At 39.5% G+C, this 23,197-nt stretch overlaps 1 protein-coding gene across 2 annotated transcripts in view; it reads left to right on the top strand.

Moving 5' to 3' along the window:
- runx1t1 (RUNX1 partner transcriptional co-repressor 1) overlaps positions 1 to 23,197 on the top strand; it is a 98,387-nt gene that overhangs the window by 54,871 nt on the left and 20,319 nt on the right. For both annotated transcript variants that reach the window (XM_015055393.1, XM_015055392.1), the window contains exons 3-6: positions 10,293 to 10,430; positions 12,701 to 12,942; positions 16,121 to 16,210; positions 20,829 to 21,010. In XM_015055393.1, the coding sequence (XP_014910879.1) occupies positions 10,293 to 10,430; positions 12,701 to 12,942; positions 16,121 to 16,210; positions 20,829 to 21,010 (652 nt within the window). The remainder of the gene's footprint in view (positions 1 to 10,292; positions 10,431 to 12,700; positions 12,943 to 16,120; positions 16,211 to 20,828; positions 21,011 to 23,197) is intronic.

The following is a 23,197-nucleotide window of genomic DNA, read 5'->3' as shown; positions in this document are numbered from 1 at the left end:
ATTCTCTCCACATTTTTCTCTGAGTTACTTTCTCTCGGTTTCATTTATCTCCTTCTGCCTGTGCCTGTGTTTTCCGTCCTTCGTTTGCATCACCGGTCCTTTGCTTTCTAGCATTCCAACGGTTAAAGTCTGCACTGCAACACGATGTGGTGGGAGTGCGTTTGATTTGAGAGAATGCATGATGGGGTGTCCCTGTGAATCATTTTTAATGTTACTTAAATGCCTGCTTCCTCGCTCTGCTACCGAGACTTTATTTCAACAGATGGGTAAAGCAGACATCACTATAAATCTGTTGTTTAACGGTTTGCTCCCATCAACGAGGGGTTCGAGTGTGATTCGCCACACATGTTTTACTGTCCAGCGTGTTTGCGAGAATGTGTTGCGTGTTTTTGCAGGATGCAAGGGCGTGTGCGCGACCGCGTTGGTGTTTGTGGGACTGAGCAGATGGTGTTCAGACCTCTGCGTACGGTCGAGAAATCTCCTTATGTTCTTCTGAAACAAAAATGCAGATAAGGTGGGAGCTGCGGAGGACAGTCGGCACCGATCAGCAGCAGATCTATTCCCATTGTGGGCCATTAAGATGTGATTCGGGTCACCTTTACTCATGATGTAAGAAGTTATATGGTAAGCAGGAAGACTCCTAAAGTAAAGTCTATTATACCTCTGCATAAAGCCTCTGAATATTTTTTTATGGGTAAGAAAAAAAAAATCAATTTAATGTTTTTTCTCTCTCTTTGCATTAATAAAAGATAAGCGCGTAGGAGAGCAGCATCTCCTCCGGAAAGAAACAAACGATATTAATGTTTCATTTAGTGAGGCTTGAGTGAGAGTATAAAGCAAATATTTCACAAAACCAAGACAGAAACGTCTCTATGTTGCTCCGAGTGTATATGGAAGTGATCTTCTGACCTACGTTCCAGCAGCATTCGGTGTGACGTTGCTGGGAGACGAGATGGCTTGGCAGCCGCGGATGAGATTTAACAATGCGTGATCATCAGCCTGCGTTGAAAATTTTAGGAAGTGGAGGAAAAGATTAAGGAGACGAGGCGGAGTAAAGAAAAAGAGGAGAGCACTCCGGCTTGGGTTTTTCCTCTGCATTGTGAATCTGTTTGGGAGGGAAATAAAAAATATGACGCCAATTACATCTATTTGTGTGTGTGCGTGTGTGTGTGTGTGTGTGTGTGTGTGTGTGCGTGAGAGGGAGAAAAGAAAGTTTTTCTGTTTGGTGAGCAGCGTGCGTGCTTGCAGCTGTGTGTTTGAGTGTTGTTTTGTGGGGTTGCGGTAGGGCGTTGCATCCATATATCTTCTTGACAAGCGGGTGGAGTTTGATGGGACATGCTCTGCATACTGCTCCATCTGGCTGGGTATTTGTGTGAACCAGCGTGTGTGTCTGTGTGTGTGTGTGTGTGTGTCTCTGCTACTCTTCTTGCATACAGATAGATCTCTCCCGGTCCTGTGCGTACTCGGTCTGAATCTCAATCAGTGCACCTTTCCCTCTGCAGTGCTCCTTTAACACACCTATCCTTTCGTTCTCTCCGCTGATATCCATCTCCTGTGTCTGTGGCCCCTTTCTTCTCTCCACATCTGCAAGCAGCCAGCACACAGCGCAATCACAAGCCTCTATCACACCATCTCGCTATCACTTCATCTCTTCCATTACCTGCTCTGTCTCTTCACACATTACCATGTGCTGGCTGTGTGTTTTGATATGGCACACCCAGAGGTTTCACTCTGCACAAACACTGGCACGCTGTGAACATGAGTGCAGGATTTCTTCAGCTTTGGTGCCTCTGTCGCCTGCATTTCAGTGTGTGTAAGGATTACACGACTGCCTGTGTGATCATGGCATATATGTACAGAGCCGGACCAGGAATAGTCAAAGCCCTCGGCAGAATTTATTTTGGGGCCTTTTTCACGCGGTCTATGCTTGATTTTTTTTTTTCTATTTAGCACATAATTATTGAATAATGTAGTTTATGAAAAACATTACTATTATTATTGTTATTGATAATTTTTGTAGCAGTAGTACTAGTGGTATTACAAATATCTTTTAAAAATAAAATCCTCAGTATATTATAGTTTAGATTATCGCAGGTTTTGCAAGATAAAACAGAATGTTAGCCCTTCAAAATAAAGCTCCTATATTTTCTTCAAAATAAAAAGCTCAACTTTTCAATTGCAAATTGTAGATTCAAAACGGTGATAAGAGAACGTTTCTGTTGATGTTTCGAAAAAGCTTTCAGATTTTCAAAGTAGAAGTTATGCCTTTCCATCGTTACATTTTTGCAAAGGTTTCAACATTTCTGCTTATTGTTATCATTGTTATTGCTGATCTACTGATAAGCTCTTATGTTGTCTGTGAAACTCAGACAAAACAAAAAAAATCCATAAACCACGTTTAAATTAGAATTCTGCTACATTCAAAGTTTGAAGGTTTTAGTATTACTTGTACAACTGTTGTGTTTGTAAACCTGACCTGTTGGAATTCAGCCCTCGGCAGGACTTGGCTCTAAAAACTCACATGTTTTCCCCCCCCTGCAGAATAATGCTAAGTTGTTTCTAATTGATGCATTCATTTGCTCACACCGGCTGCAAAACTCTCCATTGCTGCAGCCACCAACTCTTACCATGCACCGATGTCAATTTTACCGGGTTAACTTGTAAAAAAAATAATCTCACCTGGCACATTATGTCGTCATCGTTTGTGTGTTAAATGGTTAAAATTGTAGCGCGCAACAAGACACAAACAAGCAAATATGATTCTGGCTCATAAAGTCTTTAGTTTGACGTTATTTCCTGGCGATATTCTCTTTCGAAACACCAAGCGTTCGGTTGTGTTGCCTGTGTTTTCAAGGTGATTTGAATACAAAATGACCCCTGGCTTTGAGCGCGATGATGAAATATACACCAGTTTGATATAACATTGTATTTTTGCCTTGAGTTGTGGGTTAGCAAAGTCCTCTCTATAACACGGTGAACTGCTTCTCAGGGACCACGCTCTCCTAGATAACGTTCATTGCAACAACCTTGTTTGAGGCAAGTGATGTAACTTGGATGTAACGTTGGAAAAGGCATGAATCTCAAGTCAGCAGGGGGATAAAAATCTCCTTTCTTTGAGCTTGGCTGAAAGAGAAGCACGAGCAACGGGGAGAGGGGGGAAAAAAAGGCAAAGAAAGGGAGTGAGATTCTGCAAACATGGAGGATCACGTAATCATGGACGACGCAAACTTGGCTGATGTAAGTGTGAAGACATATCTGCGTGTGGCAGGTGGTTGTCCGGGGTTCTGTCTTGTTTCTGTGATTGGTTAAAGAAGTTAAAAATCCAAACAGCTCAACCTTTACTTTTATTTTTTTTTTTCTGAAGAGCCTTTTGTAATCATGGTTGTGAGAATAGAGACGGGTTAGCTTTTTATTTTATTTTCATAACAGAGAAAGTAAAGGCCATTGCACGGCGGCTTGGGACGTCCCCGAGGGGAAAAGGGGAAAAGGTTCCCAAGCCTCCCAGTACAATTGCTTCAAAGTCAACATTAGGAATGATTTTTTTTTATTATTATTTAAATTCCTGCTCAGTTTTTCTCCCGCTCTCAGCTCTTGATATCTCACAATCAGGTCCCAATCAAGGGAAATGCTTCTTTAATCAGTAAAAAAAACAAACAAACCTACAAGCGGTTGTCATGTAAACAAGACAAACACCAGTTACTTTGTTTTGGGACTCAGAGTCTCCCTTTCACCAGTTTGTGTTCACTGTTTCATACCCATTTTGTTTAAAAATTAATCTCTTTTCTACCGGTAAACAAACTATTTTATGCCCATGTACTCAGTATTTGCATGCAAGTTTATTTCTCTTGTTAGTTAAGTTTTTTTGATATATAAATTTAAATTTAATATACATTTTGATCTTAGATATAATCCTAGAACTGCCTGTATGCAATTTTCTTATTATTATTGATTGTGGTTAGAGTCACTCTTTGTGATCCCCTGATCAAACTCAAGATAACATTAAAAATCTCCTGCTGGTAGAAAAGTGATGAGAGGAAGTGGTGAAATATTCATCGTAGTCATTTTGGCTCAAATTCCTCATGCAGGCAGTTTCAGAGCAATTCCTTATTATATGTAGCTCATTCGAATACATAAAGCCCCATAAGTCACAAGGGGACCACAAACCAAAATATTCAGTAACACTTTATTAGAAGGGGGTTGAATAAAACTGTCATGACACTGTCATAAACATGGCATAACACCTGTCATGAACATCAATAAGCCTTCATGAATATTTATGACTGTTGTCATAAAGCATCATTCGGTAAATTATGACACTTTTAATACAAAGTTGACATTATTCAAAATGTCTTTGTTATGACAACTTGACATTAACCAAGAAATCATTACTGATATTAATTTGTTATAAAAGTATTATTGATTGCACTTTAAAAATTAGGTAACTTTATGTTATTAAAAAGTAATGATTTACTGGTTAATGTCAAGTTGTCATAACAAAGACATTTTGAATAATGTCAGCTTTGTATTAAAAGTGTCATAATTTACCGAATGACGCTTTATGACAACAGTCATAAATATTCATGAAGACTTATTCATGTTCCTGACAGGTGTTATGTCATGTTTATGACAGTGTCATGTCAGTCTTATTCAACCCCCTTCAAATAAAGTGTTACCAAATATTCAACATCATTTGAGGATAAAATGTTGAATATATGAATACAATAAGTTGCAATGGTAAGCTGTGGGTGTTATTTTTTTATTTTTTTTTTTCCATAATAAATTATTTGTTATTCCAGGCAGTCTACTCTATATTGATTTCTGTTTATAGTGTGCAAAGGTCAAAACAAATGGTAACCGATCCAAAATTGCTCTGATGTTGAGTGTCGCATGTGAAGTCGCAGTATTAATATTCTTGCAAGATTCTTGATGTTATTGTTTGCACTTTAATAGGTTGGAAACAGTCCAATCTATTTTCTGCTGACTTTAGGGTTGGTCCACCATATTTATGTATTTATTAAAGCTTCTTGAGTTGCTTTCGAAACGTAAACATTGTTGAAAGCACATTTTTATTTATTGGCGAACAGAGGATTGTTATTTTCCAATGCAGATTTGAGAGGTTTAACTGAAGATAAGTTATTGTGGGGAAAACTTTGAAAGTTTAGTCAATTTTAGCATGTTCGTGAATCATTTATTAATTTGAGAATTAAGTAAAGCAAGAGTATTGCATAGGGACCTCACAAAGCTGGAAACAGCTATTTTGAGACCGCTATATCCAGAATTATTCTGTTTATATAAAACCTTACCAATAACCATGACTATATAATTTACTCTATTAGTTATTTTAAGTTGCCAAACAATTTAATTGCATTCAGTCATACTAACATGTCAGTTCAGGCTGGTATCAACTTCTGAAATAAGTCAGAGTTCAAAAGCGATAAAATTCCTCCATCAGCTTTCATAAATTACCTAAATTAATTTATTTATGTTTATTTTTATGATGACTGGTTCCTATCACGATAAGTTTTTTTTTTTTTGTTTGGTATTTTATAAACAGTACAATGTTCCGTACCGTAGTTAATCGGTAGATATTGTAGATATTGGAATTACTTGAAATGACTGGATGTCAAATCCATCACAAAGCAGGTAGATACAATTTGTTACATATTCTACACAAGATGCTTTGCTCTTACCTGAAAACTATCAGACGGCTCAAACTGTAAAGGTATGAAACTGGCCCAGCCTTTGGGAGCTTGTGATTCAATTAAAATCCAAGTAACTCTGCTTCATTATGATAGACGGGAAACGATAAGCAATGAGACACCATCGCAGCACTTATAGTCTCTCGAGTATATCTTATTCAAACCACCTCATCTACCAATATTTGTACTAAAAGCTCTTTTATGCTGCAGTACATAAAGGGAAAAAAAAAAAAAAGAATCATGAATGGGGAGGCTAATGCGAGTCATTTATCTCTGTCATCTCCAAGCGTGATCGATAGGTTTAGCACCCCTTCTGTCCAAGTGAATCAACACATTGAAGAGACTCTTCTGTTCCCTCATATCTAATTGCTGCCTCTTCAACAACTCTTCTCATCCTCTTCAATCCATTAACTGCTGGACAACAGCACTTCTGAGAAGTCGTAATGTGAGTTAGGTAAAGTCAAAGCACTCATCGCCCTCCCCCCTGCCTCCCCCTTTCCATTAAGGCTCTGCACATCAATACCCGTCTGTCCTGGACTGCCATCGATTGGCCACAGATCTGGTGCTTGCTTTCTTTATGATTTTATGCAGGCGGGACAGTAACAGGACTAATAAATGGACAATAGATGTGCAGTCGGCCATAAACTTTTAACAGATGCATTAGGCTGGACGAGATGCCCCATATTTCAAGGTTGTTTAAGGTTGCTTTTTGCTTCTAAATTATGCATGCAGAAGCAAGTGCTTCGTGTGGTTCAGCCATCTTCTATAGCTGTAATAAAATGAGAGCTTGTCTGATTGTTTGCCTGCTCCCGTCTTAAAATATACACGCCACGTTCATGGGCGGAACTCCGTGAGTCGTTTTCAATCACCAGCTTGAGTTGTGTGATGTATTTTTTATTTATTTATTTTTTTTTTTCCAATTTATTTTGTTGACCTGAATATTCCTATTGATTCAAGAAGCACGGCAATTGCACAGTGAATGGATGTCACAGGCCTTGTTGTTTAGCATGAAGCCATCGATTTTATCCCACTTACATGCCGTGTCGTGCACCCAATCAAATCAGACGGCGAGACGGAGCTGTTTGTAAGTTCATGTGTGTGACGACATGCTATTGTCTGGAGGCGCGTGCGCACAGGTTTTTACGCCAACTCATTCCTTGTCCTTCATCTTCGTCACCTGAGGGACCGAAGATGAGTTTCACAGGCTTGCAGGATTCGTCCCTCTTGCCTCAGTGCAATCATAACGCCGACCCAGGTGTTGTCTACCAATGATAAGCCTGTGACCAAACTCATCTCTTCATCCAATCACAAGGCGTATTAGGGGGATTTTCAAGATTAGCCTTTCTGCTTAAAATATTCAAGTTTGGTCAGATGTTTTGCTTGGAAGAACATGACTAGCTGGAAAAACCACATCTTATTTTTTTTTTTCCACATCCTGAAACAGGAAGCTAATTCTGTGACCATTTTTTACAGTGACTGTAGGAACTACTTTCTCTGTAAAAAAGGTGTTGTCTCACATTTTTTTCCCCGCACGAAACAAATATTAATGAATAGGAAAAAGTAAATGAAAATACATTAAAAATTTTAAGAAATTTGGATGATTAGTATACGTAAAAATTGGTTGCATTTTGTTATCACTAGACACTAGACAATTATTTGTAATTGTCTAGTGCAAGATGAAGCAGGATAACAGGGTCACAATATCAGAAATCTTTTATTTTTCTCAGTAAGTAGAAACCCTAACCCTAACCACGCTTACATTCATTTTCATTCGTTCATTTTTACCACCAAAAGAGCAAGGGGTTTGCATTTCAGTTCAACATTTTTATGGTTTTAAAGCAAACATCAGATTTTTTTTTTTTTTTGAACATCCAACTGCTATTACATAGACAAAAAATGAACAGACTGTGTGGATGTTTTAAAATGTAATAACCATTGAATGACCATCATTCCACCTGCTGATGTCATACTTCTTCTGAAAAATGCAATCTCCCTTCTATTAGATAGATAAATATATCACTTAAACTACATTGTAGTGACGCCCGGCTGCCTTTTCATTTTTAGATTTTCTGGTGAAGAGTAGAGTAATTGTTCTCAACTTCTGAATGATGATTTTCTGCTCCTCTTTATGACAGGAACAAATTAAGTGGTCCAAAATGACCCCACAATCAGGAAGAGTAACACACAGAACAATCAGCAGCATGAGCTCAACGGTATATTGGAATTGAATAATCACAGCCATGTGTGAAACAGTGGCTTTACTCGATTTAATTGGCCCGTTAAGCGTATACAGCGTGACGTCTTTCTTGTTTGACGGGGAAATGATGAATTACCTGGGGTCCTGACTCCCAGCTATCTTTTTTTAATGACCTTGTGTTTTCACAGATCGTGTTGTAGGCAGTGATAGTTGGCTACTACGGGCGAGATTTATTTCTTCTGGCATTTCTGCTGAATTTGTTAAATAAATACCCGAGGCATGTTTATTGTGTCAAAATTAGAGAGGTAAAGCGTTCTTTGTCTGGCCTGGATGGAAAGTATAGGGGAGGGTTTTGCACTTTCATCACATTTTCCCATCAATCCCTAATCTGTATCGACTCATGCAACACATTTTGCATCATATCGGGTACCTTGGGTAGTCTGTCCGTCTGTCTGTTTATCAATCTCGTGCCAGGTTTGCTTAAAAAAAGATTTTAGGTTTTGTTTTGAAGTTGGCTGTGCAACATGTGCGTAAAAAAATCACCCAGTCCACCATGAACAACAGTGTGAAGAACGCTTTCTAGAAAAGGTATATTTTTTATTTTTTATTAATCTATATCGCATTTAATCATCTGCCTCAAAATCAAAATAACTCAGACGGATCAAACCTCAGACTAGTTGGAGCTAAACAGAGCTTCTTGAAAAAGGTTTGTAATTAGTGAAGCCTTTACTTGATCTGTGAAAACAAAGAGTGGGGAATTATTAGATTTCTCAAAAATATTGAAAATAAATCTTGAACCCAATATTGTTGCCGCTGTACTCATTTTAGGGCCCGCAAACCTAATCCTTTCCTTAAGATGTCCCCGACTAGCCTGCAGTATGATAATTATTAATAATAAAATGTAAAAAGATATGGTGAGATAACGTGAAGTTTCAGTTGTCAATGGCATGTTTTCTGATATTGTTCATTTGCAATGGCCAGTGTTGCCAACAGTTGAAAGAGACCATATTAATATTTAAACATAAAGCTTGTTTTGGGAATAACTGAGTGCAGGCGACAGTGTGACTCCCAGCAACAATCAGGATCACCCCGTTCATCGGACAAGATTTTTGAACAAGATTAATTCTCTACCAAGTGAAAAAAGTGCAATATAACGTATACAATCGCTATTTTCTGATTGTCCAACACTTAATTCTCAGTTAGAGTTCACAAACCTTGCTTGAAAATCTCAAATCTTTCACACACTTACATCATTCTCATTCTGCCGTCTCTGCAGCAGGTCGATGTGTACGTTAGGATAAACAAATGCGCTCCAGCGGGGTAAATGGAAAACAGAGCTGTGGAGCAAACATCTCCATCTCTCGCCTGTCTCCCTGCTGAAAGCCAAGTCAGTGTGACTAAAATTCTTAGTCATGGTGCGCAGCGGCTGCTGGCAGCAGGGCTTGGAGCTAATAGGCTCAGACTATCCTGCCTATTTCGTTTCACCTAAGCTTGACAGAATGACACTCTGGATTCAAACAATGAAATACGGGAAACACACACACACACACACACATCCCTAAACACAGAGGAGGGTCCAGTGGAAAATGTTCTTGAGTCCTTCCCCTCACCCCCGTTTGCTGTAAACCAGGTGTGACCCGAGTCCAGATGGACCGTCTGTTTGACTTCGTCGCCATGTTGCATTTACTCCAGGGCTACAGCAAAACTCTCATTGTTACAGAATGTACTTTTGGTTCACCTTGTAGCTCTCTCTCTTGTTTTTTTTTTTTTTTTTATATATATATAATTTCCTTTCCAAAATGTGCCACGGAGACATGATTTGATAACAGTCTGTTGATTCAATGACAGCCTTGTTGCAGCTTTTTTGCAAAAAAGAAGTTCAGTATCTTCGCTTGGACAATGAGGGGCTCTGCCCTTCTGCGCACTGCAGGGCTCTGATAAGGTCTTGTTGCCGTTCCCATATATTCAATATGTTGTGTTATCGCCCGAGCAGCGAGCAACTGAATTAAGTGAAAACAGACGTATCGGAGGAAACGTTTTGGTTGTGATAATGAATTTTATCTGTGAAATGTCTCCTTTCTGAGCAGATGTGAATGCAACTTAGAGATACAAGAATTAAACTGTGGGAACGAGGGTGCGCATTAGTTTGACTGTAATGAACGATGCAGTCATTATCTCCGGGTCGGAGCGGCGGGGGGTTGGTGTGGGGTGGTTTTGTAAAAGTGGGGGTGTGTTGGAGGGCAGTCTGATTGCTCAGAGTCAAACTCCTCTCGTGGAGCTCATTTACGCAGCCAGTAGGATTGAAAAACCGAGTCAGTTTAAAATTCCTCGTGAAGAAGATGTTCTCTTAACCGAGCGGTGCTGTGACCTCTGCTTCTGGTTTTGTCTTTCATCAGATCGCACTGGGAAGCGTTCCACCATGCCCGACTCACCTGCGGATGTCAAGACGCAGTCCAGGTTGACGCCACCTACCATGCCGCCTCCGCCCAGTACGCAAGGGGCTCCCCGCAACAGCTCCTACACACCCACCACATGTGAGCAGCGCTCTAATTCTGTATCGCACAAGACGGCACTTTGCTTCTTTGCAATGCTAATAGATGAAAGAAAAGGTAAAAAAAAAATAAAAAAAATAGCTGAAGCTCCTTAACAGCGGCAGAAATTGCTGCCGTGCCAGGAGTTCTGGTTGTTTTGTAGCTGGAGCTTCATGTTTGAAAAGCTGTTCTCAGGAAATGTTGCTTAGAAGTGCTTCGAAAGATCAGGGGTCAAAATCCTAAATGTTTCATAGGCTATGTGACTCAAACGTTGATCAGAACCACATTTATTGGAAGCAGAAAATAATGTACAGTCATTTTTAATAGATTACAATATCACTGAGATGTTGTTGCTTCAGAAACATTATATAGATTAATTACACACTGACTGATGTTTTCAAGCTTGTATTTGTGTTAACTATAACAATTTTCCACTTACAGACAAAGAAAACATAACATTTAAGATCAGAATATTAAATTAGGCCAATAATAAAAGAAAATGTATTCAGAAATGTGGGCTTGTGTATGATTCTGACTTAAAGGATGTTATTTTCAAAAGTCAGTTTTAATCTGGAAAGCGAGCCACGTCTGAATGCATATTCTAATTTAGTGAATGACTGCAGAATTATATTTATCTCTATGTGAGATTTCAGCATTTTTATCTCCAGAATTCATGAAGTACTGAACTCCCAGATGCATAAACTAAAATGTGACAAATGATTTAAGTAAATAAGTTCCAAATGGTGAGTTTGCCAGTACAAAATGGAAGCAGGATGAAATGTGATGGAAAAAACTTGTGTCTGAAATGGGGATACAAAAATCACAAAGGAACATATAGGCCCAGAGTAAAATGCCATGTTTTCCAGTTTAACTTTTTTTTCACCTTATTCTTAGTCTTTTTAAGCCTTTTTTAAGATTTCGGGTCAGAAACTTCACTGAAGCAGCAGAACCTTAACCCCCCCCTAAAGTGAGACCACAGCCGACCTGAACGTGGCCTTAAGTTCACCTTCGTTTTGAAAAATATTTATAGATGAACTGACTCTTCCTCCATGGGAAGACAACTAAAGCATGTAAATGTTAAAAAAGGGGGTTCAAATCCCCTTAAAACCTTATTATCGAGTTGCACCGAGTCTTTTTCGTAAGGCAGAGCTCCCTCCGCTGGTTCATTAACACCCACGCTTACAAACTGTTGGAGCTTCGCCATGATACGCACATCACTGGTGATGAGCAAATTATACCCTCGTATTCTCTCAGAAGTAGATACTTAACCACTTTCATGAAGAGCACTAGAATCAAGGAATCTGAAGCCGTGTGGCTCAAAACGCTTCAAGCTCTCTAGTCTTATCTAAGCGGCGCTCCTTCTAGTCTGCAACAGAGGCTCTGTTTTGTTCTTTTCCAGCTTCAGACTTTCCTTGCACCCCTTCAACTTAATTTATACAAAAAAAAAAAAATTCTAGCCTTCTGTCTCTTTCTGCTGCACACACTTGCACCCCACAATTAACGTCGATGCTTCCGTGCAATGAGGGAGGAAAGACCTGGCTCTCTCATTACCCACGCCAAAGGTTTTTTTTTTTTTACAAAGCAGTACGCTTTGATTTCCATCCGCCATAATTGTCGCCAGATGCAGTTTGAGCATCTCGTCTCTCTCTCGTCTCTTTACAGTGGCGGCCTTGGACGGCGGCCAGAGGGGGAGTGAATGTATCGCTAGTCAGAGACTAATCTCATTAAAGAGAGAGCTTTATGTTGCCTTGTATGTCTTTGTACGTCGACTCCCCCAACATGAACAAAGACACGCGACTGCTGTAGCCTCGCTCTAGTGGGGGTCCCGCTGTCCCTGCTTGTTTAGGCTGCAGAGGAGAAGGAGGAAGAAGGAGGTGAAATGTCTCCCAAGTGCTTTTCTGTGGGGATGACTTAAGGGATCAGAGAAAGCACAGAAATTGCAAACAAATGTGGAGAGTGTTAACCGTGGCGTGCACATCGCCTCGATTAGTCGCTAGAACCCGGCGGGCTGGACGAACTGTTATCTGTCGCTAAATAAATGTGTTCGTTCAACTTATTAATACCGTTATCTCGCTTGATTGGTCTCTTTTCTGACATCTTTTTTTTTTTTTTTTTTTTCGCCCCCCCTTTTTTTTTCTTTCCCTTGTTAAAAATTTGGACGGCTTCTACGCTCCTTTGAGGACAAGCGCCTTACTTTTTGTGTCCTTCGATGTGAGATTTCAAAAAATGTCAAGAACTGAGTTTAAAATTCTCCTCGTCTTTGTCTTGTGCAGTGACAAATGGCAGTAGCCACTCCCCGACGGCCCTCAACGGCGCGCCATCCCCTCCGAACGGCTACAGCAACGGCCCCAGCTCGTCCTCCTCGTCTTCGCTGGCCAACCAGCAGCTGCCGCCGGCCTGCGGTGCCCGGCAGCTCAGCAAGCTCAAGCGATTCCTCACCACTCTGCAACAGTTCGGGAACGACATCTCGCCCGAAATCGGCGAGCGAGTCCGCACGCTGGTGCTGGGACTAGTGGTAAGCAGCTTCCACGCGTATGAGGACGGTGAAAGGGTTAAATGGCTCCCAGAATAACTTTGTCTTTTTTGGAAGATGCTCAGCAGGAATGGCGTGTTTGGCATTTCCCACTGAACAAATAAGTGATTAAGAGAGCGCTTGTCGTTCACAGTAGGCTGTTCTTTAATTGCGTTTGTGAAGCAAGATTTTAAATACTCTAGGAATGTGTAAATGCCTTCTGTCTTAAGTGCTTTAAGCTGACAACTTTTGTAAATTAGTTTTACGTAAACAACGATGTAAATCAGTGTGCAGCTTGGTTCAGACCTCACCAAACAGTGTGTTGTTGCTGTTTCTTTTAAACATTGAGATTTTAACTTTAGTAAACACTGAAACCAGCACTATCACTTTACTATTTTATTTACGTTTTGCTGGTATTTTTGTCTATTTTTTATTTTTTTTTTTTTACCACATTTGGAGTTTTCTGAAGTGAAGTCTCTATAACATCTCTAATCACCGAGTCGTGCCACACACTACGTTGCCCTGAAAATCTGTTATGAGATGAACTTTCTGCACAATGTTGCTTTCAGGTTGGTCTGATTTTTCCTGTTCAGCTGGAGAAACGCAATTCAACACTTTTTATTAAACTTATCGATCTTATTATACAAATTACGAGTTCTGTGCGTTTCACAGTCATATCGTAGGATGTGATTTCATTTTAAATCCCTTTCTAAATTAACGTCATATAACTCAAAGAGTTTTGTGGAAAGCTTGGTACAAATGAATATATTAAAACACTATTTCAATCTTGTGTCCGATGCAGCACAAATGAAGCCTGCAAGCGTAAAAAAAACAAAACAAAAAAAAAACAACAAAAAAAAAACACATTCAACCAACTGAGATTAGATAAAACAGATGTGTTCTCTAGCTTAGCTGACATGGATATATCAAGGCTGCGATCAGAGCTTAATGAGCAGGGGGATACCGGAATAGTGATTGAATGTTGTGCTGAAAAGAGGAGGAGGAGGCAGAAGAGATGAAGGGGGGGAGATATTTTCTTAATTAACCACACAGAGTATAACCTGTTTTTGGCTTTTCCTGTGTTTGCTTTTCTCGTCGCGTGCGTCTACGCACGTGCCTCTCCTGCGTCCTTTTGGCTCGCACACCTCCCCACCACGCGTCTCTCTGTTCTCCCTCCGTTTCATCTCTCCGCTATCAGCATCTCTGTGTCCCTCCTCCTGCCTTATTGAAAAGAGTGACACTGTTAATTAGTCGGCTGCGTGCAGGGGAGAGGGAGAGACGGAGGCTCAGGAGGTTTCGCTGGCTGTCAAGAACAGCCCCGACGCAATCTGGGCGAACAGATGTAAGGCTGAATGCAACAAAACTCAGGTCTGGGAAATAATTCAGAGTGTGAGGAGGAAAAATAATATCGTCTGCTTTTTTTTTTTTTCACTTTGTCTTGCTTGATTCTTTTTTCTCTCCCTTGTTTGACTGTTATTTTGCAAGCGTGCATGTTCAGCTCCTTTGTCCACTCGACGCTAAAACTGAAAGTCGTGTCATCGATCATTAAAATGGAAACAAAAGAAGATGCAATCCAGATTTTACGTCAACGTTTGTGTTTGTTATTAACCAGAAAGCTATTCAAGTACAAAGACAGATACAAAGAGATTGTTTTTTGACTGCTGGGAAAGAAATGGCAAGATTAGAAAGAAATCACTTGTTTTATCAGACTTACGGTAACAACTCTGACGTCGGAGGCTACAGGGGCTCAAGTAGGTCTTGTGGAAAAAATTAAGTTAAAAAATAAAATAAAACAGCGGTAAGAAAATACAGATTATTTTTAAAAGCAGAGATGCTAGCAAAGAAGTTATGGCCTTCTTGAAAATCTCTACAAGTGGCTAAAAGATTTTAGAACCTACTAGACATTTTTGCAGTACGACATTATAACCCTCGGCTGGCAAAAAAAAATAAGCCTTTCTAGTGAAACCATGCATGTGCAGAGCATGAAAGTCATACAAAGTGGATTTAAAGAGTGCCACATTTTGAAGCTTTAAGAGAAAATAAAAGGAGAAATGGCAGGAATATGAAAATGTGAAACTTTATTTTAATTCCCCACTGGATGGATGGATGGATGGATGGATGGATGGATGGATGGATGGATGGATGGATGGATGGATGGATGGATGGATGGATGGAGTCACAACCTCCTTAAAATGGATATTAACCTGCAGAGATGGTTATTTTTAGAAAATGTAATGAAATAAAAGGTTTGGTGTATTTGTACACACATGGAGGTTCTCTGGAGAATCTGCTCACATCTGATTATGAAAATTAAAACAACCAAATGCCCAAAAGCTTTTTTTGTTGTTGTTGTTGTTGTTGTTCTTGCCAATGAATGCACACCAAGGTTTATTCAGTTTGTGTTTTTCACAACATGCAGGTTTGCGCTTACATATTTTCAAGATTCAGTCGATTTTATTGTCAACTTCATGGATGATAGCAGGTAGCCTAAGGATCTGGTGAGGATATTCTGAAATGGCCTTAACATAGCTAGTTCCTTAAGGTGAAAGGTCAAATCTGAGGCGTTTGTGTGCGCCATATCCAGGGTAATAAAAGTGATGTATGTTCTGCCAGTCTTGGCAAGATCTGGAGGTCTGTCAAAAGCTAAAACAGCAACACTCTTATGACAAACTCCCCCAAAATTCTTGGCTATGATGATTTATTTTGTATGTTTTTCGTTTAAAGTCTGTTCAGCCCTCTTACTGGTAAAGTGATGACATCACCGATGTCATCCCAAAATGGAGGATGCTTAATATTTGAGTAAAATTAAAATACCCTAGAAAAACATTTTCACCTGACTGGGCAGAAAAGTACAATACGCAGCAGATTAAATTATATAATTTAGAGACGATGTGACCAGTCTTAGACCTTGAAGAAAGATACAGGCAACCCGTCATTAAAACGTACATGCAATTCGTAGCAATTTAATGCCTCCGACTGCAAACATTTTGAGATTTCTGCTTGTGTCTTTGTTTTGTGGGGCTCTTTTCACTGTGGTCTGCCACATATGCTTCCTATTACAAAAGCCAAAACATTCACTCCAGACCAGGATACAGCTTAGCTTCCAATAAGTAATATTATCACTTAATGCCTTCCACATGGAGTCATGTTTTCCTTCTCCTTCTCTCTTCTTCTCCCACAGAATTCCACGCTAACCATCGAGGAATTCCACTCCAAGCTCCAAGAAGCCACCAACTTCCCCCTACGACCTTTTGTCGTTCCCTTCCTGAAGGTAGATATTCAAATATACAACGACTACAAAGGGGTTGCCTGCCTGTACGTCTCTCGAACCAGAATCTGGAAAGTATTTAGGCGTCCGAGATCCAGATGTGCCCACTTAAGTTCAAGATATTCATTCCCATTTTCAGCATTAGCCTTTATTTTTCAGCAGATTTATTCCTGTTTCTTTTTTTTGCCTTTGCTGTTTAACACAAAGTTTTACTCTCTTTCTTTCTCATTGTACTTTTCCTCCGGTATAAATGATTATTTTCTAAAAGCTAAGAAACATATTCGAATTGAATTGTGCCTTCATGCGGGAGCAAAGCAGATAGATATTTAGTGAATATTCTATTTTTTTCCCCACCATATAGGTGTTGTCTCAGTTTCATTCATTCATACTTTCATTCTTTTAAAAGATTTAATATTTCACCTGCAGTGGGTTACTCACTTTGTGCCTTTAGTTAGCATAAATCCATGGAGTCGTAGCCTGAAGCTAAAGCTGCTAGTCCAACAGAAAAGCAGACTTCCACCATCAAATTATGTAGTTGTTTTGAAATGGAACTAATTAACCTGGATTTATGTTAAATAAATCAGATTTTAATGCCATCAGCTGCAGGTACTGTTAACTATTAAATGCTCCATAACACTTTAAAAGAGCCTCAATTCAAAAATCCCGAACTATGTCGCTTTGAGCATGCAGCTGGCCTCCCGTCTCCGTCCCAGCTCACCGCATGAGAATTAAGAGTGACGGCGATTCTTGCGTTCGTGTCTCCGAGCGAAGCTGTGGTCGTTTGTGTGCATTTAGTGTTGCGTAGCTGCATATGCTGGTCTGCAGCTTGCAGGGCTGCAGGGAAGGCCTGTGGCGTTGCAGGCAGAGTTATGATTTGTTGTGATAGTCAAACATGACGAATGGGCCGGGCGGGGGGGGGTTTGTACTGAGGGGATCCACTGCGCAGTCACAGTCTGGCTCATGTTCTGGGATGTGTGTGGAGACGAGATCAATATCAGTTTGTAACTGAAAGATGGAGAGCACGGACAGGCGGAACATTTAATATAAAGCTGGCTTGTTTCTGTCACGCCCTCTTGCTCTTTGTTTACGCGGCCTGCGCGCGCCTTTAACCCAATATTCTGCTATATTTGTCATTTTCCTCTATTTATCTTATCTGCTCACCTGCAGTTATTTTCGACCTTACGCTGCTGTTCTCTCTCCATCAATCCGTCTGTCCAATTCCCCCTTTTCCTCTCCTTGCCGGATGGTGAGTGCATCGCTGGGATGGCTGTGGAATCAAAGATGCAACTTTCTTCTTTTTTTTTTTTTTCCCCCCCTGAATTTCTCCCTCCCTCTCTCTATTTTGCTGTCTCTCTCCCCAGCACCTAATTTTAGTGTCTTCCCACAGTGGGGCCTTTAATGCTAGGTAACCATATGCTACCTTGGACGTGTAGGGAGAGGGAGGGGGGGACATTTAAAGGTGCAACAATGTGCGTCAGGGCGTGTGGTTTTTCGTTAAACTAATTCCATACACAAAGTTCAACCCGCCGTCTCAAACCCACTCAACTCCTCGTCCCCTTTTTCTTAATGCTAAAACCACAAATTGGTTTGGAGGCCTTACTGGAAGGAGACCGTCATTAACCACACAATGCCTGTGACGTGATGTGCTTGTTGGGCGTCCGCCACAGGTTTGCCACAGCGTTTCTCTGTTTTCGCCAGCTTACGTCGTGCTGTTGCAGTCAAACCATTCGGCCTTCTTTCAGCGCAACACAACAAACCTGCCAGTGAGAGCAAGCCGCAAGAGGAAGCGATCAAAATGGGATAACAGAGACAAAAGCTACATTATCTACAACGGTGTACGATGTAGTTGTTAATGAGTTTTTATTAATTATTATTATTATTATTATTATTATTATTATTATTATTATTGGTATTTTATGTGATAGACCGACATAGTGTAGAACTGAAAAAATAGTGGCAGGACAGAAAGGCAGGCCAGAGTTTATTGGAGAACATATTAGAGGCTGCAGACAATTTTGACAACTGAAAGCTGATCTTGACAAACTCCCTCAATCCAGGGTGACAAGAGTTTAACTCTTTTGCTAAGAAAAGTGGGCAGAATTGACAGTCTCTGGATGTTCAACGCTACAGGAAACTGAAGGACCTGCAGCTGTTTTTACAGTGAGACGGTGCCACAAAAAGAAGACTGAAAGGAGGATACTTTGTAAAAAATATATAATAATAATAATAATAATAATAATAATAATAATAATAATAATAATAATAATAATAATAATAATACATCAATTTGTCTTTCAAAGTGAGTTAATATTTTGTCAGTTTTTACTCCAAAAAGGAAAACTAAATAAATTTTCAGATTTTTTTTTTTGCTAATATCTTCATTATTTGACAAAAGAAAAAGGTAATAATGTAAATCATATTTTAAGCTTAGGTTATCGAATGCTTAATAATGGTTTATTTTATTTCTTGTACTTGTGTGTGTGTGTGTGTGTGTGTGTGTGTGTGTGTGTGTGTGTGTGTGTGTGTAACTGTCTGGCAGCTTTACAGAAGCAAACACCATACTTAATCACTTGAAAAATGATGCAGCCTCTTTAGTGCTCTGCATTTCTTGACTCAGTCTCCTTGTTAATGCCTCCCACATCTCAGGCAATTAGGATGACCTCCAATTAATAAAAGATTGGTTCATCAGGGTCAAAGCTATTTATTTTAGCCTCTTTTTTTATTCTAGAATAATTATGATCATAAACTGTTACTGGATCATTAGCTCTGGAAGGTAAAGCAAAGTTCAGCTCCTGGCATTTCTTTTACTGTTTGAAGGTGATTTTCGCAGATTTAAACAGTAATGCTATAATAAAAAAAGAAGAAAAAAAAAATCAGGGCTGAGTTATACAAAGATTAGAATAACAGGAGATTAAATAGATGGAAAAGTTGGAGTGGATCAGAGGAGGTGGGGGGGGGGGCCTTAAAGCAGGAAAGCTAGGCAAGGAAAAGATTATAAAACCCCAAAAAGTCTTAAGACCTTGAAAGATTTTCTTTTTCTGAGGACAAAACAAAGATTAACCCACCTAAAGCGTGATGTATCCCGGCTAAAATAGCGCCCGTTCTTGTTCTGAGCCTTCCTGACGCAACGCTTTCATCTTCTTGCCTTGAAACACATGCCATCAGATGTCTTTGAAGTGGATGCTCGCATACCTGTATGTCCCTGTAACTTCACAAGAAGGCAGACTCCCTCTGTTACAGTCAAAGACAGATTGAAAAGAAGGTGCTGTTCTTACAAAAAATTAAAAATCAATGCGTCACAGAGAAACCTTCTAGGCGTTAATGTGCTCCGGGTCACTTAGAGCAGTGATGGTTCAGTAGTAATGCAAAGGTGAGTTTAATCATCGGTGCTTTGAGTCAAAGAATGAGGAACTTTATTTTGCATCTGATCTGGATGGATTGAGTTTTCTGATCTCTCAGATGGAGACATGGACAATTTCTGAGCTTTTCTGCACAGCTCTCTGCCGTCCGTTTATCGCTTGCGTGAGAAAACATAATTTTACTATTTATCCTAATAAAATAAAGCATTAGAAATGTAACAGCATTTAAATAAAATATGTGTTTGGATGCTTCAAAAATACAGGACATACCTGTTTTGTTTTTTTTGTTTGTTCGTTTGTTTGTTTGTTTGTTTGTTTGTTTGTTTGTTTGTTTGTTTGTTTGTTTGTTTTTTTACATCTGGAAACTTCCCAACAAGAGTGACTAAAATTTGACTTTTTGACATGCTGAGAGAGATAAAAAATAAAAATAAAAAATACACTATTGAAGACGTTTGAATAATGCCTTCCATGATAAAAATCCCTATTTGCTTTAATAAAAAAACAACAAAACAGAATCAAAACATCAAAATAACGAAATCAAACCAGACACAATGCTACATAGTAAAATGTTTATTTGGAGCTTGTTGTTTTTTGTTTCTTACCGTCATAAAACAAAAAAACATGTTTCGGTACCAACCGTTCTCACTAGCAGAGTAATAAAATTTCTTATTTGCAGCTGACGGTGAACTCATAAAAGAAAATTAGTGAATAAAAGATTTTGAACACTTTGCTTTTAATCTTCAAAGCTCATTTTGCTTTTGGTTTAATGTAAGGCATAGAGCTGCGTTCGCCGCCACTTTATTATTAAACAGGAGCCATCTTCCAATTAACAAACACTGTCACATAATGTGACAATGTGGTTTCAAAAAACTATTAAAATATGTGACTCACGTCTTTTAGTAGCTTTTTGAAACCACATGTTCGCCTCCTGTTTGCCATGATGTCATGAACGGAGATCTGACGCCAAGCCGACAGCGTCAAAAGTGTTATATAAAAGCAATCACAATAAAAATATATATGTATATGTTTAAAAAGTAGGCTTGATCTCTGTTCCTCCACAGAAATGCTGAATACAATTTAGATTACGTCAAGGTGAATGCCTGCTGTGAAAAGCAGAACTGCCTCTTAACTTCTGTTTTAACCTTTTCAGCACACAACTGGCTCTCGCTGCCAGAACAGAAATCCCTAAAAATGTTTCCTGCTTTGAGTTTTTTGTTTTGTTTTTGACGTAATTTTATTATTATATTTTTTTTTTTCTCCAGGCCAACCTGCCGTTGCTTCAGCGGGAGCTTCTACACTGCGCCAGGCTCGCCAAGCAGAACCCAGCCCAGTATCTGGCTCAACACGAGCAGCTACTCCTAGACACCAGCACCACGTCCCCAGTGGACTCCTCCGAGCTCCTGCTCGACGTCAACGAGAACGGCAAGAGAAGGACGCCAGACAGGTGGGCACATCAAAAAAAAAAAAAAAGATTAGAACATCGCTCTGGCTCTTATAGTGTTAGAATATGTTCTCATCTTAACTTGTCTTTGAGTTATTCTGTGTTATGCGTTCATGTTTTCTAATTTACTTTGAAAGGTAAAGCTACAAGTTCTATATCCTGTCACTTTGTTCATGTGCATGTTGTACTGCTGTTGTCCACCAGGGGGCAATGAGAGTGAGTTCTTGTGTAAAGGCAGCACTGTTCTAACAAGTGATATAGAGATGAAGTTAACCGAAGGCTGAACGTTAGCAATAAAGTGAACACAGCTATCTAACGAAAAGAAGTGTGATTCATTTTAAAGATGAGTACTGAACAAGATAACACAACATATAGTTTTTTTCTGAACAACCGAATTTGTGAGAAGATGAGTCAAATGATTTCCGAATGAAACGGTCGGTCCAGCTCCTCTCTCAAATCCGCCACTACCTTCTCTTCCGCTCTCTGTTAGTTGAGCTCATGTATAAATCCCTTTGAGGCTTTCTGCATCCCTTTGAGCTGTTGAATTACTCTCCAAACATGGGCTGAGCCAACAGGAGGCAATAGTGTGATGTGTAAATGTATGTATGGGAAGGGTTTGTAAATGCACCACTGGGTTTTTTGATGTGCTCTGTTGGAGGTCTTGGCTCCTCGCTGCTCCCCTTAATAAGTGGGAACTGTGGAGAGGAAGTCGATAACACACACCTGGCTCTACTTGTACAAGACAGACGAAGAAATTTGGTGGAATACTTCAAATAATATGTTTTGATACCTTGTTACCTTGTTTCTTTTTTTTTTTTAAGGCAATAAAGAGGACAAAAAGATACGAGACAAATTTGAACAATATTTTTGGGAAATTATTTTTGTTTTTGGAAATGAATGTTTTATGAATCACAAATGTTGGCTTGCTCATTTATTTCTGTCATTATGCTAAGGTGGTTCTAATTGCTAACGGTCAAACTGTGTCTGGGAAAATTTCTACAGCGTATAGCCTTACCCAGGTTAGGTTTGAACTAGAGATAATCAAATTTAGTTCAGATTAATTAACCTGTGAAATAACCATTAAGCATAGGAAGCTGTACTTAATGGCATAGCTAAATTTAGCAGGAAGCGCTTGCTAAATTTAGCACTATTAGCTGTTAGCAGATAGCCGGTCACAGTATTCTGACAATTCTTCAAAATCCTGTAAAAGTGGTCTGTCACACCAGAATCAAATGAATGGCTTGTTGTCAGGGCTCTGCAGAAGAAAAACATGCTTGATTCAGATGTTATAAAAACTGGAATGCATCCAAACGTTGCACGGTAGGACTTGAGCTGGACATCCCTGCTAGTCATGCTAACTGCTAGTCAACCTAACTGCAACTTAGGAGGCAGACAAAGAGATTTTGTAGATTCTAATATCGCAACATCTAATTATTTCTATGCAAGTATGTTTGTAAAAATGGACTGTGTATGTTTCTCTTTTAGCATCAACTCAATCCACCTATTGCAGCCAGACTGTATCATCTAATCCCTGTAGTAGACTTTAAAAGTGGCTCAGTGTTGCTTATACTTCTTCAGACTTAAAACTAGAGAAGAACTTTACCCATGAAGGCAGAGACTCATTTTAGACTTAAAGAGTTGCTTATGCAGTTTGTGTGTAGGTAGCAAAGGGGAGAGAGGTATTAAAATCTACATACAGGTTCTCACATTTGTCATTATTAAGCATTTATTTTTAGTTTCTGGATGTAAGTTTGAATAGAAGTGTGTTTTGTTGTGCATTTTTTTTTTGTCTGGGCTGCAAGTACAATGTAAGCATTGTACTTTAAAATGAAGTCCCAGCGGCTGAAAGAAAAAAAGAAAGAAAGAAATGGAGACAGGCTAGGTGAAAGGGAAATGTGCATATTATATCTGCTGAGGGGCAAAACTGCTGAATGTGTTATTAAACATTCTCACCTCCCTATCCAACTCAACACCAGGATAGTCTGTTTTTTTTGTTTTTTTTTGGGGGGGGCGAGGTTTCAGTAATACCTGCTTATTTGCAAGGCTGTCTGGTACACAGGGGAGTGGGGGGTTAGAAGAAAAGGTGCGTTCATAAATGCAAGAGGTGAAAATATGAGAGGAGTGAAAAAGTACGGCGGCATCTGTATTTAGTGAGAAAAAACAGTATCTACATGTGAATGCGTGTGTGTG

This window comes from Poecilia latipinna, unplaced genomic scaffold, assembly GCF_001443285.1.
Source record: "Poecilia latipinna isolate Pla-1442-1.1 unplaced genomic scaffold, P_latipinna-1.0 Scaffold1313, whole genome shotgun sequence".
Lineage (NCBI taxonomy): Eukaryota > Metazoa > Chordata > Actinopteri > Cyprinodontiformes > Poeciliidae > Poecilia > Poecilia latipinna.
This window is presented reverse-complemented; position numbering and strand designations above follow the sequence as displayed.